This window comes from Xyrauchen texanus, chromosome 3 (genome assembly GCF_025860055.1).
Source record: "Xyrauchen texanus isolate HMW12.3.18 chromosome 3, RBS_HiC_50CHRs, whole genome shotgun sequence".
Classification (NCBI taxonomy): Eukaryota; Metazoa; Chordata; class Actinopteri; order Cypriniformes; family Catostomidae; genus Xyrauchen; species Xyrauchen texanus.
The window spans coordinates 25,139,453-25,165,278 of NC_068278.1; the positions used below are offsets into that span (position 1 = coordinate 25,139,453).

Here is a 25,826-nt window from a genome sequence, read left to right on the forward strand (position 1 = left end):
CTTTGGAATAGGGCATTCCATTGCTCCACAATCCAATCTTTTTGCTCCCTAGCAAATTTAAGTCATTTTTTACGATTAGCCTCACTAATCTAACAAGTGGGTTTCTTGTGGTCACACAGCTGTTTAGTTCCAATCCTGAAAGTTTTTGTAGCATTGTGTATGTGGAAATGCTCTTACTTTCACTATTAAGCATAGCCGTGAGTTCTACTGTCAATTTTTTATGATGTGACTTCAAGCATTTTAGTGATCTCCGATCACGATCATTCAAGGTTTTTTTTCGACTACATTTCTTCCATGAAGCTGATGGTTCACCACTATCCTTCCGGGTTTTAAAAATGACAGTTCTCAAATTCCAGTGATTTCAGCAATCTCCTTAGTTGATTTGCATGATGCAGGCCAACAATTTGCCCCTTCTGAAACACAGTAACATCATTTCCACAACCAAGGTTTATGTCTTCCGACATAAGTACTGTACAAAGTACTGTATCTGCTTATTTAAATCTAAATTGCAATATCTTTTTTGGTCAGGCAGTGTAATTTTTCAATTATCTATCTTTATACTGTGGATTTTAAAGAAGAATTATATAGTTACATATTGATTTTTTCTTTCCTAAGAGGGAAATAAATAGATCTTTACAGGAAAATTACTTGGAAGCACTATCACAATGACAAAAAATGTATGGAATGTATTTTTATATGCCTATTGTTTATTTTTAGCCTAATAATTACCTATTTTTTTTGTTTGTTGCTGCATATACTGCTGTTGAATTTAGTAACGTATCAGCCAGTGTGGCGTACAGTATACTCTCAGAATATTTGAGTTATAGTGTCCATTTTGCTCATATGTGAAAGAAAAACTCTCCCAGCTAATGCCGTTAATTATACAGGGGACCTTCTAATAAGGTATATTACAAGAATATTAATTAACAAATATATTTTGTCTTTGTTTTTCATCATTTGTCACATTTTAGCTTTTTAAAAATGTACAAATCAATTTATTCCATCATTAAATATAATATTCTATTGCATATATTATATTTTGTTGCATTTTTATTGTTTAATGCATAATTTATGATATTTACAAGTATTTAATTGATTTGAAAACACATTATTAAATCCTTCAGTAAGTCTCTAAGAAAACCGGCAGTTTTGTAAAGAGCATCTGTAAATGAGAGAGCATAATAACGAGAAAGGATTCGAATGGCTTCTTTATCTCATCCATACTATTTGTGATAAGAATTAAATGTTTATTTTTGATGTGTTTGATCAACAACTGACTGTAAATAAAGGTTAGTAAAAGAGACATTATTCATTGATTGTGTTTTGACACACATTAAAGGAAACAATTCAGATCAAACTTTTACTCTCAACACACATTGAAAGGATGCCGAGCTTCTGCACCACTGTAATACTCAATCACTGGTGAGTGAATCAGTGAACCAATAACAGATATTTTTAAACTGCATAGTGCAAAATTTTGTATCAGCATGCAAGTGATTTACTCACATTGTAGTGAGTTGCACATATAGTAAAAGATAGATCTTGGGATTTAAGAATCAATATCAGGACCAATCAAATGAAGATAAAAAAATCTAGAATTTTTACCCTGTCCTAGTTTATTTTCATGTAGTTACATGATGACATAGCGATTGATATATGTCGTCAATAAATCAGAGTGACTGATTAAACGTCCTGAGAGTCTACTTGCGGAAGTTCCATCAAACCAGCCAATCAGAGTTGATTTTTTTGTTTTAGTAATCGTACAAGGCCATATTGCAATTACTTACTAATTAAATCCATAATGTTGTCTTGATGGATTTCATATCTCAGAGGTAATAGTCTGGAGGTTTCAAAGCGTTTTGGATGGATCATCATGCAAATGCTGCTTTCACAACTATCATGTCCGTAACTCACTTTTTCCACATTTATGCGACAACGATTAATTATTATTATTTCTGGATTCTATATTTCAATTCACATAGTTTTTACAGTGTGTGGTCTCCCCAAAACGCATGCCCTTCACGTCCCGATCTAAACGGGGAAAAACTTGTCTAGGCAGAAGATTCTCTGATGTCTGGACTCTACAGTTAAAGTCAGAAGTTATCATACATTAAGGTTGAAGTCATTAAAACTAATTGTTTAAGGACTCCACAGATTTAATATTAGCAAACTATAGTTTTGGCCAGTCTTTTAGGACATCTACTTGTCATTGACATTTTTCCAAAAATTGTTTACAGACAGATTCTTTCACTTTTAATTCACTATATCACAATTCCAGTGGGTCAGATGTTTACATACACTAAGTTAAGTGTGCCTTTAAGCAGCTTGGAAAATTCCAGAAAATGATGTCAAGCCTTTAGACATTTAGACAGTTAGCTTCTGAAAGGTGTACAAAATTCTCTGAGAAGCTTGTGGAAGGCTCACGAAAAGGTTTGACAAAAGTTAAACAAATTAAAGGTAATGCTAGCAAATACTAACAAAGTGTATGTAAACTTCTGACCTACTGGGAATGTGATGAAAGAAATACAATCTAAAAATAAATAATTCTGTCTACTATTATTCTGACATTTCACATTCTTAAAATAAAGTAGTGATCCTAACTGACATAAGACAGGGAAAGTTTTCTGATTAAATGTCAGGAATTGTGAAAAACAGAGTTTAAATGTATTTGGCTAAGGTGTCTGTAAACTTCTGACTTCAACTGTAACTGCAAGGGTTTATGATTATACATACACTTGGTTCAATATACTGGCACTGAGTACTTCATATGTGAAGTAAAATTTCACATTTCTGTACTGCCCTTTAATCTATATATAAACATTTTAGCAAAACAGGTCATGAAAATAAAATATTTTATCTTTTCAGAATTAGTGTCAGCCCACAAATCTTGTTTATTGAGAATGAGTTACATTCATGGATAAACTATTTTACGGAGATACAGAGGCATTGTATTGGTTTGGATCACTTGCATGCAACCGGGAATACAATATTAAGAGTAATCACGTCTTTGAAAGATACATGTTTCCACTCATTTCTACTTCAGGTAAGCCTAAGTTTTATATTGTGTCTGCAGGACAAGAGAAGTGCAGCTGTGTGGCTTTAATGGCTCACATTGAGCTTTGACTGACAGAATATAGAACTACAGCTTTATTCAGTAAATAAAGATCTCTGGGTTCCCACATTGTGTTTTATCGGAAGTTGGGCACTGCAAACTATTACAAACTTAATCATCATGAATTTTATTTTACATGATTGCATTTACATTTAAATGGTAATTAATTGACAGAATGGAACACAAATTACAAGATGCAGAAAACAACCTTCTTAGATCGTCTGTGCATCCGTCACTGCATGTGTAACTTTAATCAAGTCAGACGGACGTCTTTGTCATTACATTACATTGCTTCATAAAAGCCTAAATTGCAAATGACTGTGGAGATAAATAGGTTTAGATTCCATTCCAATGTGTTTTTTCTCAGCGTGTCCCGCACGGAAACGAATGGTTCACCTTCTCTAAAACATCTGGACGTAGCACCGCAAATTGCATGCAGTCATCCATGTGTCCAGCGTGTCTGTGAAAACTGGATGTCATCTTTTTGAGTTCTGTTACTCTTCAGAAATGATGTAATGGTTTTTCAGGTCCTGTATTGTTTTTTCAAATCTAAAGTGAAGTGGCACCATACTACGGAAGGCTGAATGACACTTGTTTGAGAGTCAAGTGCTTATCAACAATGCACAAGACAGGTTATTCTCCATAAGATATTAACCCCTTATGAGATATTAACACCCCCTCTTCCCCTCTTTTATTTTTTACAGATTTGCACAATTCACATGTGAATTGTGGTCAAATTTTTTATAAAAAAAAAGAAAAAAAGATTAATCCGGAAAATAAATCACAAAAATAACTAATGGAGAGCAAAAAAAAAAACTTTGAACTTCCCCTTACAAAAATAGTACTGTGGCAGTACCATGGTACAGAAAGATATCATATTAATTTATCATTGAATTTGCAGAGTTTTCCAATATACTGCCAAGAATGGCATTACCATGGTGCACAGAAAACATGGTACCATGTCCAACTTTCTTCCTAAATCATCTGTCCTTCCAATATGGTTGTTCACCAACAAAAAGCCCCCCAGCTTAAAAACAGTAAACCTGGCCCAGTCTGCGAGACAAAACTAACTTTAAATTCTTCAATAATAAACAACGGCAAAAAGAATAAAAAACAGCCAGAGAGAAAATGGTAAAATCCATACACTGTCTCGTATAACACTGAAATTCCAACATAACTCAAAGCCTGCACATCATCTCACGGGCTTGCTGGCTGCTGTGGGTGGGGGGCGAACGCAAGCGGAGGTAAGGCAGCCCTGGCAGGTGATGGAGTGCAGTGTCACCTCTGGCTTAGGCAATTTATGGTGGAGCTCTGCTGACGAGCTCCCAGCAGTAAAGAGCGCAAAGGGGCGTATTTCACAGCGAGCTGAGCTTTATGAAGAACACTTCGACGCCCCGACAGGCCGCCGCTCGTGACGGATGGAGAAAGACGCATGACAAGCTTCATCATTGTTTGTAAATCTTAACTTGTTCCCGCTCACTAACCCCAGAGGCAATTTTCCACAGACAGCCGTGGGGGCCGCTTGGAAAGGACAACGTCGCACTCCTGAAGGTTATTTGGCCAACTGATTACCCAAGTGCTAGGGAAAATAAATACACACAACAAAACAAGAAGGTGCTACAGCCACAGTGAGAGTAAAGAGGATTCAAGGGCTATCTGAAAACCATGCTACATTGTATATCGTTGGAAAGTTACTATAAAAACATACAGTAGTATTAGTACAATCTCTGTTGAAATCATCTGATAGCTACAGCACAGTATTGTGGAAATAAGACCAAGAGACAGCTAATCAGGTCTGATTACATCAAATGGTGCCCTTGACACTAATAGAAAACTGAAATGTTTAAGTGTCTGACTGAAGGCAGAGTGTAAAGGACCTAATGGACCCCATGTAAAGGACCTAACTCGGGCCGCACTCATATACATACAAGTTAAGCTCAAATGAAGGTATCTGTGGCATAATGTTGATTACCATAAAAATAATAAAGAAAAGCAAAATTCTGGTTTACAGTGATGCCCTTACAATCGAAGCGAATGGGCCCAATCCATAAACAATAAAATCTGACTGTTTCAAAAGTATAGCCACAAGATGCATGTTAACATGATTTTAGTGTGATAAAATTGCTTACTAACCTTTTCTGTGTAAAGTTATATCCACTTTTCCAATCCAAGCTTTTAGAAAATAAGCTTCACATTTCTGCCTTGAAACCCCCTGAAAATTGGCACCATTCACTTCGTTTCTAAGTGCCTCACTGTAACCTCTATTTTTGCATCTTTTTTTAAAGAAAAGCAGGGGGTCAAAAATGTTTTTGTGGTAATCAACACTATGCATTAAATGCTCTCGTTTGAGCTTTAATTGTATTGAACCCAGAATATTCTTTTAAGGGCTTTAAAAAAATATAATTTTGAAGACCATTAGTACGAGGTGAATGAGCAACGAGTACTATGAGGGTATCACATAAATACAAGGCACAGGAAACAAATAATACAAAACCTTCATCACTGGGTTGTGTATCTTTGTTTTGGAGATGGGACCACCCAGCTTGGAGTGTTTTGTGTTGTAATGGAAAATAACACCCCCTGCAGTGATAGTGGGGATGACAGGCACCCTCATGTTTAAACCACTGGAAATCAGCATGTTAAAATCATTACCACAGCCAGGGCAGGTGGTGCGTTTGGAGGTATAGGGGAATGATGGATCACAGAAATGCAACAATCATACTCTGTCAAAGTGAGCGCTAAATCCTTAAATACTCAAAATCAGTTATTAAGAATGGTGCAGTACACTCCTTAAATCAATCTTTCTAAATCATGTAAATGAGTGTAGACCATTCAAATTCAATACTGTAAAGCTTTATGCAATGAAAGGCACATTCAAAATGTCAAAATTCACGGTTCATGATTTCTGTGTTCTAAGATTGGAGTTCTTAGCACATGGTCCTTGTCTCTTTAAATCTGAAGTCACCAGAACAAATGGCCCTCATAAAAGTTTTACCTTTGAATTTATTTATTTTTATAAATTTTATAGTGCCCTTGACTCAGTGAACCTCCCTCAGATGTACTTGCTCACACTGTTGATAATCTCTGGATAAAAGTTTATGGGCCTAAGAGTGTGTGTGTGTGTGTGTGTCTCTGTGTGTAGTACTGACCTGCTGCTTTGGGCTCAGGGCAGGTGCCGGGAGGGACACAGGCGGCAGTGCCGAGTCCCTGACTCAGGTAAGAGGAATAGTAGGAGTGTGTGCGGTACTGGGGAGACACATTATGGCTGGACAGACGGCCGTCTCCACTAGGCATCTAGCTCAGAGGGACGTGATCCAGGTGCATGGGGAGAGAGAAACAGATAATTCAACACATTAGAAAATGAGAACTATACTTGTAAAGATAAGTGGTTCAATGGTCAAGAAACAAACTTTGTTCAATTGCTTGGTCAAAACCCTCTTGCCCCCGCAGATCTCTTTTCACATTGTATTATTTGGGTCAAAACTACAGTATGTTTGCGCCATCAACGCGAGTACCATTGTGAGAATTAATGGCAAATTATTACCACTAAAACTACTGTAAGTAATGTTTTCCGGAAAAGATGCCAGTTTTGCAGTGCAAGTATTTGTCCATTTGGATTTACCACCAAAACTTTACACAAACAGTACAAGAGATGCAAAAAATATGAGCTGCTCTCTTAAGACAATGAGAAATGCATGATACTATAAGTACTGTGACAGGAGCATGCAAAGGGTCATACACCATCAATAGCAGTTAAATTCTGCATGTAATGACGTATTGCTTTCATGCTAATTGTGAACTGTACCGGAGTTCACATGAGCAATACCTCAGTCCACCTTTTCTAAAGGACTTCTAAAGGTGTGGTTTGCTTGTGCACAATATTTGTTCTTATACAAAAAGATACCAGCGCACTATAGGCTATTGAAGGACTGGCTTTGGTAAGCTCGGACGTTATCGGTTCTGCTGTCGGTACTGGAGAAATTGAGAAAATTAATGTATTATTGCTATAAAGAGAAAGTTATTTTATCTCGCCAGTCATTTCTATGTATAATAATTCTATGAAACCATTTGTCTATGATGCAATTTAGCTATTCGCAGTCAGAGAGAGAGAGAGAGAGAGAGAGAGAGAGAGAGAGAGAGAGAGAGAGATCTCGCGCACAGCGAGCACAACACAGCCCTGCTTAATTAGTGACAGAACTAAACATTCAAACGTAGCCTGGTTTAGATCTGTGATAATAGTCTGATTTTATTTTATATTTCGCCTTCCAAAGATTATAAAAAGAATATTTATACATAAGCCGCATTCTGTCTAGCACAACTTCCTTCCCTTCACAGCGGTGCACTGACATTTCTCCCTAAAACTCAAACTTTACGTCAGAATCAGCACGATCGGTGATTGTTGTAAAATGCTACTGTTGCTAAACTGCGGGACGCGTTTAATAATAAAAAGAGCGCAAGAGATACCGTTCCCAAGGCGGCGCGCATGTGCACGTCTAAACTATCAACTATAAACAAAAATATGTCAAAACGACCGGCTTGGAGATTCACTTAAACACAGTTTATGTCTTAAATGGACGTAGTTATGGAAATAGTTGGGAGAAAATATGCTGTATCAGTAGTCTATTAGATCTGAACTCGGTCTTAAAGGGGAAGCTGTCTAATCAACATGCTGATGATTGAGCCATTACTGCGAATCAAACAACAAAAGGCAAAGAGAAAATCACTTACAGCTCTTGTGTACAGCTCACTTACATTCTTATTAATGCAGAATAACTTCTGCATTAATAAGCATTAATCTATCTATGATAAACTATGCAGTATTATTTTACAATTGATTACATTATTAGATTTATTTTTAGACCACACCTGAACAGTAATGTTAGTAGACCTTCCTGAAATTAAATCACTGTGCCTATATAACGTTTATCTTGGTTTAATATATATATATATATATATATATATATATATATATATATATATATATATATATATATAAAACAAAAAGAACCGTTAAGAATACTGTTGAAGTACCGGATCGATAAGCAGTATCGGTAAGATAGTAATACCATTAAAACCTTAATGATACCCATCCCTAGTTATGCCTGTGCTTCTCTTGGATTACGTGTCTGGATTGCCCCTTAATTAAAGTTGCATTTGGATCTCAACCTTCGTGTCTCGGAGCAGTTCGTAACACCTGCTTTGTTTATTTAATATATTGTTATACATTATTTATACAATATGTTTTTACATTATACATTTTTAATTTAAGTGTACAAATGCAGATTGGTCAAGTGTTCAATAAATGTATTTGTTGAGAAATGTTGTCTATCTTAAGTAATTATTTGTGTTACATTTTATCTTTCAAATAAAAGGTTCAAATAAGAGGTTAAAAACAAGCACATATTGGCCAAATATCGACCAAAATAAATTGGCAGCATTAAACGGCCATCGGCCGACCCGGATTTCAAAAGATCGGCATCAGCCTGAAAAAAACAATATCGGTCGACCTCTAACTGAGAGAATGAGATAACTTAATGGAACTTAATGAAAGACCACATTATGAAAATTGCTAATGAGGATATTCAATAATGTCTCAATTCTTTACAACATAACTTCTAAATCTGTTATAGACATCAAAGTAAAACCCAATTTAAAAGGTACAAAAGCATTTCAGAAACAATGAATGCAGAGTATTAGTCACAGTTTTCCTGATCAACCACTGGGCTGCACCATGATAATTCTGATAAATTGTTTACTGGTTCCGGTCTCTATAAGAAGCAATGTGAAAACTACCAAAACAAGTGATCCAGATTGAGAACAATTACCATTTTAAAAGTTATAGTTGCAGTAAAATTTAGTTCTGGCTCAACTTGAGCTGTCATAACAATTCATAATAGTTAATGATATCAACATATATAACCTTGGGCAGTCACTTCATGTCATCTACCCACTCCTTAAACCTTGACAAGTAAAGCACTTTGACTCTGTAAAGTATCTATGCCTTAGAAAAGCACTATGGCCTTAAGAGCACTTTTATCTTAGAGCACTGACATTACTTAAAAAAAACAGAGTCTGTACATGTGACACTATGAACCTGTAGTAAGAGAGGGAGAAAAAAAATGGCCAATATGCTTCATGGTTGCCCTCAAACCAAGAGATTGCTTTCTCTCTAGCTCTCTCTCTCTCAAAATAAACTGCAAAAAACTGGTATGGCAAGTTTTCTTCCCTCTTGTAAGAACTTTAAAATAAGTTGTCTACTTGGCAGCTCAGTGGCCTTAGGGGGTTTTCAATTTCATTTTTATGGAATTTGATTTCTGTCAGCCAGTAATATGTCACAATTTATTGTCCACCCCATCAACTCTTGACAGTTTTATAAACTGTTATTTAAACAATGTCAGCCTCTTGTATTGCCTATGACAAATATAACACAAATTGAACTGTTTATATTTTTCCCCAAGAATAACACGCCAACACTTGCATGCAATAAAAAAAAATTGGGCTAATTTGGAACTAGGGATGCACCGATATCACTTTTTAAATTCCGATCCGATATCGGAAATCTCAGTATCGGCCGATACCGATCCCAAGCCGATACCTGTGTTGTTTCTTTGCATAATCAGTTTAGAATATCTTTACATATTAAAGAGTACACTAAATTATTTCCAAACAATAATGTAAAGAAACACAAACCTCCAACTACACATTATTATGTATATATAAATGTATAGCTTATTAAGAAACACTTTATTATTAGACTAGTATACTAGATAATGTAGCAGCAAAATTAAAAGTAATTCCAGTTTTCAATTCTTCAGTAGAAAATAAACCAATGTTTTATTTTTGCCTTTTTGTTTTCCTTCTTTTTTTTCCCCCAACATTTTTCAACTTGCATCTGGACTTTAAAGGATTCAGATCTCTTTTTTGTTCAATTTAGTTGTAAGACATCAGTCCTCTTTTCATTCACAGTTATTTTTTGGAACCCATTCAACTTAAATATTATTATCATTTGTAAACTAATAATAATGATGATGACAATAATAATAATACATAATAATTAATATTATTATTATTGACATTTCATTTTAAATACAACAGTAATATATTTAAATTGTGCACTTTTTAAACCCTCATGCTTTTATTTTGACATTCTAAACTCTCCAGGAAGTCCTGTATGTGACTGTTTGTAGGCAAGTTCACAGTAGTTAAATTCGCTTCTTATTCAAATTCTGGTAAAGCATCTCTGGTGCCATTCTAATGCATATTATAAGTGAACCGAACTATCGATCGAACATCTGAGATGTTGTTCTTGAATAGCACTCAAATATTGCACACTGCTGTGAAGGCTAAAATAGTGAGAGTGCGTCACCACCAGCCCTGTGTGTGAGTTTGTCAACAGAGCAGCACCATTCACTAATGCTGGTACTGCGCATACTACATATTTACTTATTAAACGCAGCTTTTTGTGATTCACAGAGCTTTCGCACGTCTTCAAGTGCTTTGAATAAAATGCACGAGTCATATGAACTGCTTTAATGGTGTTTTTATGGTTCTTTTATGTAATTTTTGGAGCTTGACAGTAACGAACATGACTAACACACAGTATCGGATTTGGATCGGGCTCGTCATATCCATCTAAAATCTTCAGTATTGGAGCCAATACCGATCCAGGTATCGGATTAGTGCATGCCTATTTAGAACATTGCACTAGTCAGATCTTAACTGATATTTCTAACACAGCCCAATAACTAGTTTAATGCGTTACCGGCTCACAGAACTGCTCACATAAACTAAAGATCTTGATGAAAAGGCCTCTAAGTGCTGTACTATGTTGGATTGAGAGCAGCCTCATTAATAAGGGCTGGCTGATCTCCCTTACCTCCCTGAGTAAGCTCTTATCTGGCACCATCAGCTGTCTGGATCCTCTACGCCACCCTCATATTTTCATTCTCCACCTGCAGTGCAGCGGAGCCCCACTCGCTAGAGGTGGGAGAGGGCGGGAGATGGACACACTCAGATAAAAGCCAGATGAGGAGGAACATCTCCTTACACTCCTATTACTTCTATACCACATTAACCCTAATGGATGAGATGCATGTTGGTTAGACCACACTGGCTTTCAGTTGAGAAATATTAATGTTTTAAAATGTATAATGCTTTACAAAACTTTCACTACTTTTTGTTACTTAAAAATAACAATAAAAGAAAATTATGCCAAATTACTTAACCTCTTCAACTCTCAAATGTAAAACCTCAGCATTTACACACACTGTAGGCTAATTGCTAAAAATTGGTCAAATCTTTTCAGAAAACACCCCCAAATAAAAAAAGACTATGTATACATAAATAATCTTGTAAATATTTACAATCTTAGGATGAATCCATTTATTTATTTTTTACTTTTTTGTCCTAAATTTGTAAGCATAAAATTCTGTTCTGTTTAATCCACATCTCTCCACATGGTCTTTTTATTAATTTTATTCCACTAGATGGTAACAAGTACTAGAATTATTTTTCCCTCCACCACCTTCCATAACAAAATACCAATCTGAAATGTAGATGGCGCTCTAATACATTTTAGCCCTAATAGATGTGCTCATCCGTAGACATTCAATCTAATTTTCAGTTCATGCACCACCCCCATTGTTTCATTAAATATCTCTGAGTGGACTAGAAGCTCAATCTAAGTAGGTGGCCAGATGTCTCATTTTCCCAGGACAGACCCATATTTAAGCACTTTTTCTAGTGTCCTGACTTATTCTGAAAAACCGTGTTTTGTCCCGTATTTCCCCTCTCCTAAAATTTCTCTATTGCCTATACGGCTTTCACAGTCATGTGAGTATTCAAATTAAAGGTAGCCAAGGATATGGCTTGTAAAACCAATAAAATCACACCATGTTATTTGAAGTAAATTTAAACTATCAATAGATGCCCAGTTAGTGAACTGATTGAAGTGTAAGTTTGAAAGAGCACACAGATGAAATTGCAGTCAAGGAAGCGTGCATGTACATTTAATGAGGATCTTAAAAACATTTAAGCTTTTAAATTTTTTTCCTTCATTACAAACTCAGGATGGTTATGACATCTTGACATGTTTTAAATGACCATAATCCAAATTTTAAAATGAAAAAATTTTAATTCAGAAAATGAAAACATGTTTATCATAGAAGTGCATTAAAATCATGTCCAAAATAATCCAAAATAATTGTTTTTTAATATACGGTCATTTTTTTATGGCTTAATAGATAAACACAAAAACGTTATTCACTGAAATCACTGACCCACACACAAATAAACTTGTTCATTTGAAAAATTATATAAACTAGCCCAATATTCAATTTCTGGCATTGTTTAGAGCTGTGAACACTGCAAAAAATAAAGAAATCAGGATACATCTTCCAAATGGCCAAATCAGGCAATCTGTGTTCAGAATGAAAGTCCCTCCTCCTCTACAGAGCTGTGCTTAAACAATAACGCTGTATCATGATGTGAGCAATATCATTAACCTTTGCAATTCAAACCCTGGGACATAGTGAGATGGAGGCGGTGACCCTGGAGCAATATGTCACCATCAGGGTCCCAACTGCACAAATATCCTGAAATATGGCCCCATCAATGACTCATGTGTATATAACACTCATGAATGAGTCCCTGGAGAAATATAGATTTAATTTACTTCACACTTGAGTAAATCAGATTTGTTACAATGAAGATACTTTGCAAAATATCTTTGCCCATATGCACAGGCTGATCTCCTTATGAAAGTCATATTGTGTCAAGCTATGAAGATTCTGTCTTATGTCACTGTGTCCTGGCTGATTAATAAGCTCTTATATAACTGTTGCAATAAGATGATGGTAAATCAGAGTTGAACGGGCCATGACTTTGAGGATGCCCTCAATTTCATGCTGTCCAGTTTGGTATCTTTAAATAGAGATCTTCAAACTAGTTCAGACAGTATCAACACTAAAAGAACTGCTGCCAAGACTGACTTTATTTATTTATCTAGTATCATAATTGCATGATAAGCACCGGATTCTGTTAGAAGCTGATTTGCAATAAACCTGATTACAACTTTGTGGTAAATCTTTAACCAATATGTTGAGATTGTCAGAGCAGTGGCCAAGTGGGTTAGCACATAAGCACCAGATTCTTACAATGTGGGGGCAAAGCTCCTGTAGTAAAAATGCTCCTGTAGTTAAATCCTCAGCTTTTTAATCGCTTACCTAACATTTGATACCTATTTTTCATATCTAGTCATGGGTTTAGACACCATAGCGATCATTTCAATGAATTGATTCAATTTAAGTATATGACATAAACGGATGACAGATTGTATCTTTCCTGTCAGAAAAAAATATGCCATCATAAAGGGGAAAAAAGCCCCTGAAAATCAATTCAATGCTACAAATAATGCCTCTTAAAGCTGCATTGTAATTGTAAGATTTGACAATTAACAAAAATCCAATATTAGGTCAGTACAAATAGTTTTGCATGAAATTGCAGGCATCAACCATCCTTGTGTGTTAACATCATGCCCGTAAACTCAGAAAAGAAGGACCAGCTGTGTCACTTGTGTCGGCTAGGGAAGCTATGGCAGTTCAGTCAGTTGCTGTTCAGTACAGCAGTGACAGGACATCAGTCTCTGGATGGGTGTTTAACTGTTAACTGGCGAAGCCGTTTACTTGCTATAATGCTTGGAAAAATAGGGTTGTTTAAGCTTATATTGGTTGTCATTAGATATGCTCCGATACTACTCAGTAGTACTCGTATCAGGTGGATACTTGGGGGTAAATACTCGTACTTGGTATTGGTGTCATTACTTCATATTTCCGAGTACCAGTACATAACTTAGTGACGTAGTTGGACATGCTGTGCATGGCGCTTCTAAACTGTTTTTATTTAATCTTTCAGTACTAGGTACTTGTATCGGCCTTAAAAAATGTATATCAGTATTGGTATCAGCATCTCTATTTGCCATGATTTAATGAATCGAACATTATTTGTGTTTACTGATAACTTTGCTGCAATTTTGAGATACCCCAAGTGTGTGTCCCTTAGGATGCTTTCACTCTTGTTTCAATTGCTTGGACCAAACTAGAGATCATTTCCTCCCCCTCCCGCTGCCCCCGCTGGTCTCTTTTCACATCATATTATTTGGGTCAGAAATGCTGTACGATTATGTAAATCAACAACAACAAGTGTTAGCTGTTTAACATTGTAACCAGGTAACAACTCGGGAAGCTATCACTGTGTTAAGTGAAGTATAAAAGTTTGTCTTCAGATTTGCCACGAAGATTTGCCATGCACAGAAGAACATTTGTGTTTGTCTGTCACGGATGCATTGAATGTGCAATGATGTGATGAATATTTGTCAGCCACAAGCCCGCGGATGTGTTGCAAGGGATGTGAAGAATGTGAGCTGCTCTCTGAAAGTGATTTATTTGGACACAAGCAGGGGTGAGAAATGCATTATACCATAATAATTGCGATGGCGAGCCTGCAAAAACGCAAATGATGTGTCATCACAAGCGGTTCCCTTTTGCGATTTGGTATGATTGCATTTATATCAGCAGCAAAATGTACAAGTTCACATGAACCGTATCCCAGACCACCTTTTCAAGTGGACCCGGGTGCGGTTCGTTGGTGCACACCCAAGTTCGGAAAACTGCATTCACATAATCCAAATTAACTGAACTTTGACATCATTCATCCAGGTGCGCATCAAAAGTGCTTGTGTGAAAGCACCCTTATTTATTTTACCCAAGTTGCAGAAATGCAAAAGATGTTGTTACTTTTATTTTTGCAGATAGTGTTTAAACAGAGTGGACAATTTAAAATTGCATATAAAAGCCACAACAGGTACAAGGTAGTTCCCCATGAATGTATGCTCATCTCAAGTTGCTTATAATGTACTGATTTAATAGAAAAGTAATTAATATTTCTGCTTATTGTTTTCATATTTAATAAAGTATATTTCATCCTCATCTACTGAATCCTTGTTGTGCTTTTATATTACAGTCGTATTGTTTGCAGTGCATACACCTACCATTTTAGTATTACGGTTCACTTGCATTTTCCACTTAGGCTGTAGATTATAATATGAAAAAACATTATTTTATTGAACCGGTATCAGCCATTTCATGAGATTCGGTAGTATACAGTAATACAAACATTAATGTGTAGTGGATAAAACACTTGAATAATCATGTTTAATATTTTTAAATAAGAATTATGTTATCTTTCGCAAAGCAAGTAATATCTGTTATAAATGTTTCAATGAATGACATAATATCAACATGAAAATAGCATGTTATGACTCTGGCTCTGCAGGTTTAAGATCTCTGACTGATCACTTGCAAACCATGAGATTTATATCCTGCAGAAGAAAAGTGTCAAAACTGACATAAAATGTTCCTCCGAAAGTTGCCTGCAATTTTAGGTTTTAACCACAGATAGCAAAGTTCTGTAGTGCAGCTTTAATAATAGTTCATTTCTGACACAGGTCACAAGGGTCCAAACAACGACAATTCCATTCATTCAATATTTTAGGGGAACTATTCCAGATTTTTTTATTTTCATCATTACTGCCCATACAATGACAGAATTAGTTGCGGTTCCAGCCGGGGGGAGCAGGGAAATGCAAACAGAATGTATGAGGTGTAGCATGACATTAAAGCTCCACACCTCTCTGCTGTGTTCAGCCAGTGGCCTGGAACGATGGCACAGGTATTATCACTGTACACAGAGTACAGAAGCTCACCACGGTCTGCCAACTTCAATAAGCCAGCCGGGTACAATGACAGCATCCCCTATCAACATGGCTGCAACACACTTAATCACCCTATTACAGAGGCCTGAACTTCATGGATGCAAATGGGTGAATGTGGAGGTTTGTGCACCATGCTGGCATTCACAAGGATGCTGTACTGTAGGTCTAAAGGGTTGGCTAGAAGATACTATAGGGGCTGAGTTTAGGGCCAGTGGATTAATTCAAAATAAATACTGATCGGGTCTGTTTATAAATGGTAATATTCAGAGCTTTTAATTGACATTATAATGTGGTTTCTGGTTTCCTTATTTGGGGGAGCAAAATTTAGCAAAAAGGAACCTCTTTAAACATCTTTTGAACACTCTTGAACTTTTGAACAATTACATTTGACTCAGGAAAATATAGCCATAATCTTCACCTAATGTGAGACCAACACCATGAGGATACATTTAGTACTGCACAATAAAGAAGAGCAACGTTATGTTGCTGTGCTTAATCATACTACAAATAAAAAAATTATATTTTCAAATAATTAACTAGATTATAACAACATGCTGATAAACATTAAATCTAGTTCAATCCCCATTTCAACCTGGTATTAAGATGTGTTTCAGGTGATCTGATCACATGTTGTTAGCCCCTATATACAGGTCTAAAATTTGTGATTGGATGACAAAAAACCACATACAAATGTTGTCAAAAAAGCAAATCACATTTGAGGTGTAAACACTAATCCATCCTGAATGCATCCCGGCAGTAGTGAAGTGACCCCCTTCACCTTTCAATCAACCACTGCGCTAAAACAAATGTTTAAACTTTGCAGGTTACTAGCAGCTTTAAAAGGAAATAACTGCCGAAAAATTTAAACCTGGTACTGCTGGTAGTTGTACAGGTTGCTGTAGTAGGAAGAGTAGCGTGTGGGCTGGTAGAGGTTGTAATAGGAGGCATCAAGCATCAGATCAGATGTACCATCTGCGTGCCCTCTGCTGGCCGTTGCGGGGCTTAGCGCCAGCATGGAACGACTCCCTGAAAAATCAGACAAGAACAATGACTTTTGTGTACCCCACCTGTTCTCTGAAAGAACATCTGATTTTATTTAATACTCTTGATTGAAATGAGCATCCAAAATTAAACTATTATTCAGTAACAAGAAAAAGAGTGACTTTAAATGCATGTAGAAAGCACTAAAGTCTCTTAGATAATGGCACAGATCCAGTAATATCCGTGATGCCGGCACATGGCAAGTTTTGTTATTTTGTTTCTCATGGGTGACTCAGGATGTGCTTTATACCATGTGTTCATGGTCATTGTTCACTTTATCGCTGACAACAACTTCTGAATACCACTAGTGACACTTGCTTCATCTGTCAGCAGCCAAAAAGACTACTGAGTACAATCACAGGCCTTAGGCAGCCTTGACCTGTTTGGTATTCAACTCCTTGCTTAGTCCTATCAGAGCACCGAGAACAGGATGTCTCTCCCGCTCATCGAACACAACGGCCCTTCATGAACAGGCATCAAAAGACGCCACAGTTTGGCAAGGCACAATCACCATCTACGCTGATAGGCACAATGTGCAGTCATCCCCTTTATGAGAATAGAGGGGCACCTTGCTGACTGTATCGTGTTCGGAGAGGTTTGGCAGAGTGGAGAATTATTGGGTAGGTACAGGATGTACATAGACATGGTTCATTTAGTTTTTTCTTTGCCTATCAAAGTCATGGATAGTTCAGGGGGTCAAGAAAAGGTGCTTATCTTTTCATGTTCCCATGGTCTAGTGACAAATGCCTGATTCTTGGAAACCTCCCACAAAGCAGAGTTGAGCATAGGTCTTCTTTTATTAAAGGAGGGTGTTAATTGATAGACAAATTATGAGAACGGAGATTTTTTTTTATACTTTTTTATTTCACCAATCATGCTAATATCTACACAATAGCATGTTCTCCTTATAAACACAAATGTTTAATGTATTAGATGGGTTAAGATGTTACTCCATTCAAAGCTCCTTGCAAAGTCCTATATTTCACATGCAGTCAAGATTAACAGCATCTTAAAATTGATGGCTAACATGCCGCTGCACGACAAATTAGGAATACTATATTTTGGGAGACAAAGGATGTTCTTGATTTTTCAGAGTACAGAATTTCTTAATTTTTTAGAATGATGAGATTCATTTAATTCATCAAATTACAAATCGTAATTCAAAAATGTTGTGCTCTCCGAAGATTAAGGGAGATTGGGGCTAGTACTCCAGTGAATATTTCTCAAAGTAGGTTTGTTTTTTAAAGTAATTTTTGTATTGACTCATACCTTGAACTCTTAATTACAAAAAAGCTATTGAACATTTCCACCAATGTAACCCCATAAAAAGATATAGGTTATTCAAAACATGTTGACCTTTTGTGACAACAAGCCCCTTTAGCATGGCATATTGTCACACTATACAGGTTGAAGGCCCCAATACACTTTTTGATACACAAAATGGTGTGACCAGGTGTGACGTCATTCAGAACAAAATATGTCCAAAAAGAAGGTGTTTTAGAGTTAGTTTCGGTGGTTCGTAACAGCTCGCCAAGGCAAACTTTTAGGAAAACTTCTTTCCGGCTGCTAAACACCTTCTTACTGCCATTGGTCCATGTCATCAGTATGTGTGATGTGATGTTCCACCTACTTTGAGGACAACAGCTAATTCTGTTTACATTGTTTAGTCAGACAAGATCAGTCAACATGAACACATGCCTGCAATTATTAGTGAGATGGTGCAAATTTACCTATCTGTACAATCGTTCACGTAAAGAAATTTTCCAAGACCATGTCATATTTTTTCTTTTTATAGTCTACAAAAGGAATCAAATCTATTAATTAAACTGCTCTTAAGTTACTATTCACTCTGCAGTTTGATAGGCTGTTTCATTCATGTGCCATCTGGAGTGAAAGTCATTCATACATCTGCCCAAATTAAGATATGCCTCTCTTATTAATTTTTTGTCTGTATTTTGCCCATTAACACTATTTTATACAGCCATTTTTGCAGCAGTATCAGTGTCATAAAAAAAATTACACTAACATATATTATAGCTGCGTATAGCATTTTAGCTCACTAGCTCCATGAATTTAGAAAATAAACAAGACAAAACAAAACATTTCTACTGCATACCAGTAAATATAAATCACCACTGAGTGGTTCAAAAAGCTACTTTTACTGACCCCACATGTACTCATAGAATGAGGAATGAAGTCATTGATAACTAATTTGAATGTGTTTAATGTGACCGGTGTTTGAACATTTGCAAACATACTCCTGAATGAAGAACGAAAACTTCCCTGGAAGTATATTGGGGCCTTATAGCTGATGCAATGTGAGCCTGCTGTTTATCGACACTGTTCACTAATTTGAGAAGAATAGCTAAGTAAAAAAAGCTGTCTTCTACAATATATTTAAACATACTGTGTTTAAAATGTATTGTAGAATATTAAATGTCTTTTCAGAAAAAATAAAAACAGTAAAACAAAAATCATGAAAAGACAAAAATAGAAAAGGCAAGACATTTGTTTTGTTTTTTTAACTTATTTTGGTTAACATAAATTGTTGTAAAAATTACAACATATATGAAATATACAACATGTATGAAAGCAGTGCTTTCACAAGCACTTGACCCAATCCTACTAATGCAATAACGGTCTTCTTTCTTGCTTCTCTGAACAATCTGCAACTTTGTATTAAAACGCTTATCTTATTACTGCCTCCTTAAGATGAATCGCTTCTTTTGTAACCTCATTTGTACGTCACTTTGGATAAAAGTGTCTGCTAAATGAATAAATAAAACATGCTAAATTTGTTTCCCTAAAATATCAGTGTCAGACTTTCAGCTAAAACCTACCCTCTTAAAATAGTCAAACCTGGTCTTAATATATGCTATTCTGGTTTAATTGCATTCCCTTATTTATCCAACATGTGTATGTATATATGTACACACACACACACACACACACACACACACACACACACACACACACACACACACACGTAGCGTTTCCATGTTTTATGGGGACTTTCCATAGACATAATGGTTTTTATACTGTACAAACTTTATATTATATCCCCTAAACCTAACCCTACTCCTAAACCTAACTCTCACAGAAAACATTCTGCATTTTTACATTTTCAAAAAACATAATTTAGTATGATTTATAAGCTGTTTTCCTCATTGGGACTATCATTTACTATCCTTATGGGGACATTTGGTCCCCACAAAGTGATAAATACACACACACACACACACACACACACACACACACACACACACACAGGCGGCCAAAAGTTTGGAATAATGTACAGATTTTGCTGTTTCAGAAGGAAACTGGCACTTTAATTCACCAAAGTGGCATTCAACTGATCACAAGTATAGTCAGGACATTATTGATGTAAAAAAAAACAGCACCATCACTTCCACGCTAAGGTCAATTTTAGGTCAAAAATGGCAACAAAAAAAAAGAAAGAAACAGCTTTCTCTAGACACTCATCAGTCAATCATTGTTTTGAGGAATGAAGGCTATACAAAATGCTTGAAATTGCCAAAAAACTGAAGATTTCATACAAAGGTGTACACTACAGTCTTCAAAGACAAAGGACAACTGGCTCTAACAAGGACAGAAAGAGATATGAAAGGCCAGATGTTCAACTAAACAAGAGGATAAGTACATGAGAGTCTCTAGCTTGAGAAATAGATGCCTCACATGTCCTCAGCTGACAGCTTCATTGAATTCTACCCGCGCAACACCAGTTTCATGTACAACAGTAAAGAGAAGACTCAGGTGTGCATGCCTCATAGGAAGAATTGCAAAGAAAAATTAATTTTTGAAACAGAAAAACAAAAAGAAAAGGTTAGAGTGGACAAAGAAACACAGACATTGGACAACAGATAATTGGAAAAGAGTGTTATGGATCTTAACCCCATTGAAATTTTGTGGGAAGAGCTAGACTGTAAGGTGCGTGAGAATTGCCCGAGAAGACTGTCACATCTATGGCAAGTGCTACAGGAAGTGTGGGGTGAAATGTCACCTGAGTATCTGGACAATCTGACAGCTAGAATGCCAAGAATCTGCAAAGCTGTCATTGCTGCACATGGAGGATTTTTGGATGAGAAATCTTTGAAGTAGTTTATTTTTTTTTCTTCAAATATTAATAGTAATTTTTCACGTTATTAATGTCCTGACTATACATTGTGATCAGAATATAACTTTGGTGAATAATAGTACCACATTCTTTCCATAAGAGCAAAATCTGTACATTATTCCAAACTTTTGGCCACCAGTGTGTATATATATATATATATATATATATATATATATATATATATATATATATATATATATATATATAAAAACACATATATAAATTATTCTGCACCAAATAATACAAAAATTATAACATAATAAAACAATGGAGCTGTTTAGATTTTACTACAAAACAAACCAAAAAAAAAGAAGAAGAGAATTAGCATTTTCGAACCATGGGTTCCCCTGGATTTTCCAATGGGTTTTTATAATGGCAGTTTTGGATTTATGACTAAAATAAGGTCTGTGGTAAACATTACCTGAAGATTTGGACATGAGTTACACACAGCCATCAAAAATGTATGCCACAATGCTTTTTTTTTGTTTTGTTTTTTTTAAGTATGTTGATAAGTTGCTAGATAAGGACAATAGTACAACCCCAATTCCAAAAAAGATGGTACAGTGTGAAAAATACAAAAAAAAACAAAAAGGAGTGATTTGTAAATTAAATTCACCCTTTGCTATATTGAAAGCACTGCATTTACACATTATATTATGTTTTTCCTTGTGAATATCATTGTTTTTTGAAAATGTCTAGTAATTCCGAATCAGATGATTGCAACATGCTCCAAAAAAGTTGGGACAGTCCAGTGTTTACCACTGTGAAACATCACCATTTCATCAAATAACACTTAAGCATTTGGGCACTGAAGACACAAATTTGTTAAGTTTAGAAAGTGGAATTTTCCCCCAATCATCCATTATGTAGGTCTTAATTAGCTGCAAAATTGTACAGTGTCTTAATTGCCATTTGGTGTGCTTCATAATGTGCCACACATTCTCAATTGGAGATGGTCTGGACTGCAGGCAGACCAATCTAACACCCACACTCTCTGCTTACACAGCCATGAACTTGTAATCCAGGCAGTATGTGGTTTGAAGATGTCCTGCTGGAAAATGCAGGTATGTCCTTGGAAAAGGCAGTGCCGGATGGCAGTATATGTTACTCCAAAATGTGTACATATCTGTCTGAATTCATGGTGTTCTCACAGTGTGAGTTATCCATTCCATGGGCACTGACACACCCATGGCCCATACAGACACTGGCCAAAACACACAGTTACACTGCTCTGTTTTCACAAAGACACAATTGCCTCACCAGTTTATATCCCGTTTCACATTATCTTGTTATTTCAACTCGTCAAATTGTTATTAGTTTTAAATTGCCCCAGTCTCAACTTTTCTGGAGCGTGTTGCAATCATCTGATTTGAAATTACTGTAGATTTTCAAAAAACAAGGAAATTAACAAGGAAAAACATCATAAAATGTGTAAATGCAGTGCTTTCAACATAGCGAAGGCTGAATATAATTTACAAATCACTCCTTTTTGATTTTATTAGCATTTTTCATACTGTCCCAACTTTTTGGGAATTGGGGTTGTAGTTTTAACTCAATTTCATTAGGTTCATCAAACTCAATTTACTAAGGGTTTTTTCTCCCCCAATACATTTATGTTGGTCTAACTAAATTTGAGTACCGGTAATCATTAGTAAATGCCAGGTGAAAAAGTCAGAAAAGACAGTGAAATATTTTTTGATTTAATTGCAACTGCTTATAGAGCTATCGGCACTCAAATCAAGTGTCACTTGAAAATGAAAGTCCATCATCAACTTAAGCACAAGCACCAATCTTCACCAATAGGTTAACCCCCAAAACTCCAGCATAAAACTCTATTTTCAAATACCAATATAACAGAACATTAAACATTAACAAATCTCCTTATGTTCTCATGTTTCTTAAAAATGCATTAGATTATTGGAGATTAGGGCTTCTTTAAATTTCCACCAGATCATTGCATCAGGAAAACTCAGGATTGTACATAAACTATGATAATTGATGGTTCACCGTTATTGTTATCACGTCTGCTCTTTCAGACACAATTGACCCGCAGCAGCTGTTGGTGGATATGAATATATCCATTTTTCTATTTGCGCTGTGCCAACAAAAGTGCCTCTGGTAAGAAACCTCTAAACCTCTTTTCAATGAAAACAGTTTGGTTGTGAAGAGTAGTGTCTCTAGTTTTGTTTGATATGCTGCTTGAAATGTTTTGCGCTGTGGTGTGCTGATAAACACGAAGAACTCGGATGAGTAATATGGAGCGATTTTCTGACAGATATTCCAAAAACATGTTTGTTATTTTGAATAGCATTTCACAGTAACAAATCTTTGGGTCATTTCGCTTCATTTTAATCTAAATTTTGTTATATTTTTGTTTCTTAACACTGTACAATACGGTTCTATTCATTAACATTAGTAAATGCATTCATATATATTTACTCTGCATATTCACATTGAGAAATGTATACATTCAAAAGCTGAACACTTTTGCTTTGAGGTTTTTTGGAGTTAGGATCAAACTAAGGTGCATTTCGAACTGTTCTGAGACCAGTGCAGACAGACAGCACACTTGAGGCCAAGTCATTCACTAAATAGGGAGCAAGAGTGTATCCTATAGCTTTCCTATACAATGAAGCATTCAATCCTAAAATCCAACCAAAAGTTAAGTTTCAGGCTGCAGATAATATTTGGACCACTCAACATGACCATTAATTTTAATCAGAATGATGTATTCATCTTTCAAGAAAATTAGCTGTAATGTCTACAAGTCTCAAAAACATGAATAACCAACACTCCTGGACATAATCTATTTGATAAAAAAAAAATCTGACTTTCTATAGTTTGATATTTCTTAATTTCACAACATAGTCCTGCTGTCCACATATTTGCTCTAGAAAAACTCTTTTTTTTAGGTGATACTAGTTACAAATCAAAAAATTAAATGAAAGTCACATGGGGGTCTCAGGTGTTTAATGTTACTTAAAGTCCTTAGTTAGCAACTTGTTCGCAACATACATTTAAAATTCACGTTTAAGGTATGACTGTGTATAATATATGTTGTAGAACAAAACATATTATTTATAATTCACAAATTGAAAAACCCTTGGAACCAGTTAAATTAGCCATCCGGGTTTGCCTACAAATTGACGTCTTGGCATAGGCCAGGACTACGGAGCATGTGGCCTCCGATCTTTTGCGGCCTGCATGATGACATCATCATCAGAAATATATTTATCAGTAGCATATCAAATCTGTATGAATTGTGAGGTGTTCATCTCCATGAGGATTTACACTAGTTCTCGACATTGCTGAATATGCACAAGCTCATACACAGTATGTGTCTGTCAATCAAATATGCGCATTCGCAATCTCACCTGAGAGATACTCAACACGCCATGAATCTTTCCATTCTGTTGAATAGCTTGTCAGAGATGTACTCTCGTCATGACAACAGTATTTACAGAGAACAAATCTTTATTACTTGTCACTGAAGGTCTTTTGGTGCTAATATTGGATATATTGCTTGAAGATTTTAGAAGAATATCTCTGCGCTGTTGGTCCATACAATGCTAGTGAATGCTGGTCAGAAATCTGAAGGTCCAAAAATCACATAAAGGCTGCATAAAATAAATCCATATGACTCCAGTGGTTAAATCCATATAAATCAAAAGAGTGTGTTGGTGTGGGTGAGAAACAGATAAATATTTAAGTTTTTTTTTTTTTTACTGTAAATCTTCACTTTCACATATGACAGTCATGTGTGGTGCCGGTTTAGTTTCACCGTTAAATAATATAACATTCTTACAATAAATAAGTTAACTTATAATTATAGATATACACTACAGGTCAAAAGTTTTGAAACACATTCTTTATTATATATATTTGTTTCTTCACATTTTAGAATAATAGTAAAGTCATCAAAACTATGCAATAATACAAATGGAATAATGGGAATTATGTTGTGATCCAAAATAAATAAAAACTGTGTTATATTTTAGCATCTTTGCCTAGAATTTGTAGACAGGTAATCTTGACATTTTCTCAACCAACTTCTTGAGGAATCAACCTGGGATGCTTTTTAAACATATTGAAGGAGGTCCCATCTATGTTGGGCACTCGTTGGCTTCTTTTCTTTATTATTTGGTCCAAGTCATCAATTTCAAAAACTTTTTTTTTTTTTTTTATTAGATTTGTTTTATAATGAAATAAATTAATATGTTGGCACAATTACATTTTTGCCTACCAAACTAATTTCAAACATTTAAGCATACGCCTTCAGATCAAAAGATTTTTAAGATCATGAGAAACATTTCAGTCAAGTGTTTCAAAGCTTTTGACCGGTGGTGTAAAATACTCTTAATTTTTATGATTTTATATATATATATATATATATATATATATATATATATATATATATAAAATCATAAAAATAACTCTCTTATATATATATAAGATAAGAGAGTTCCCTTAATGGTACAGGAATCCAGCCTTGCTACCCCTGAACTTTCCGAAGTTGAGTAGCCCAGGCATAGGCTAACAGCTCTATAACATTACAAAATTGCCAAACAGAGACAGAGAACTGTAAATTTGTAATGCATAGTATGTCTGCTGTAAGTTAATTGTAGCCTAAGCTAGCATGCACAGTAGATGGCTTCAAAGCTAACAGGCAAGTACTAAACGCCACAAAACGTTTTATTTCATGTGGTCTTTAATACTTTACTGTATTATTAACTCATTATAGCTGAAGTAATAATTAAATTACTACTTTA

At 35.6% G+C, this 25,826-nt stretch overlaps 1 protein-coding gene across 1 annotated transcript in view; it reads right to left on the bottom strand.

Moving 5' to 3' along the window:
• The window catches only part of dmrt1 (doublesex and mab-3 related transcription factor 1), a 43,785-nt gene that overhangs the window by 16,922 nt on the left and 1,037 nt on the right, over window positions 1-25,826 (bottom strand). Inside the window, exons 3-4 of the mRNA XM_052111190.1 lie at window positions 16,750-16,907; window positions 6,262-6,406 (exon numbers count right to left, since the gene is read on the bottom strand). Of these exons, the coding sequence (XP_051967150.1) occupies window positions 6,262-6,406; window positions 16,750-16,907 (303 nt within the window). The remainder of the gene's footprint in view (window positions 1-6,261; window positions 6,407-16,749; window positions 16,908-25,826) is intronic.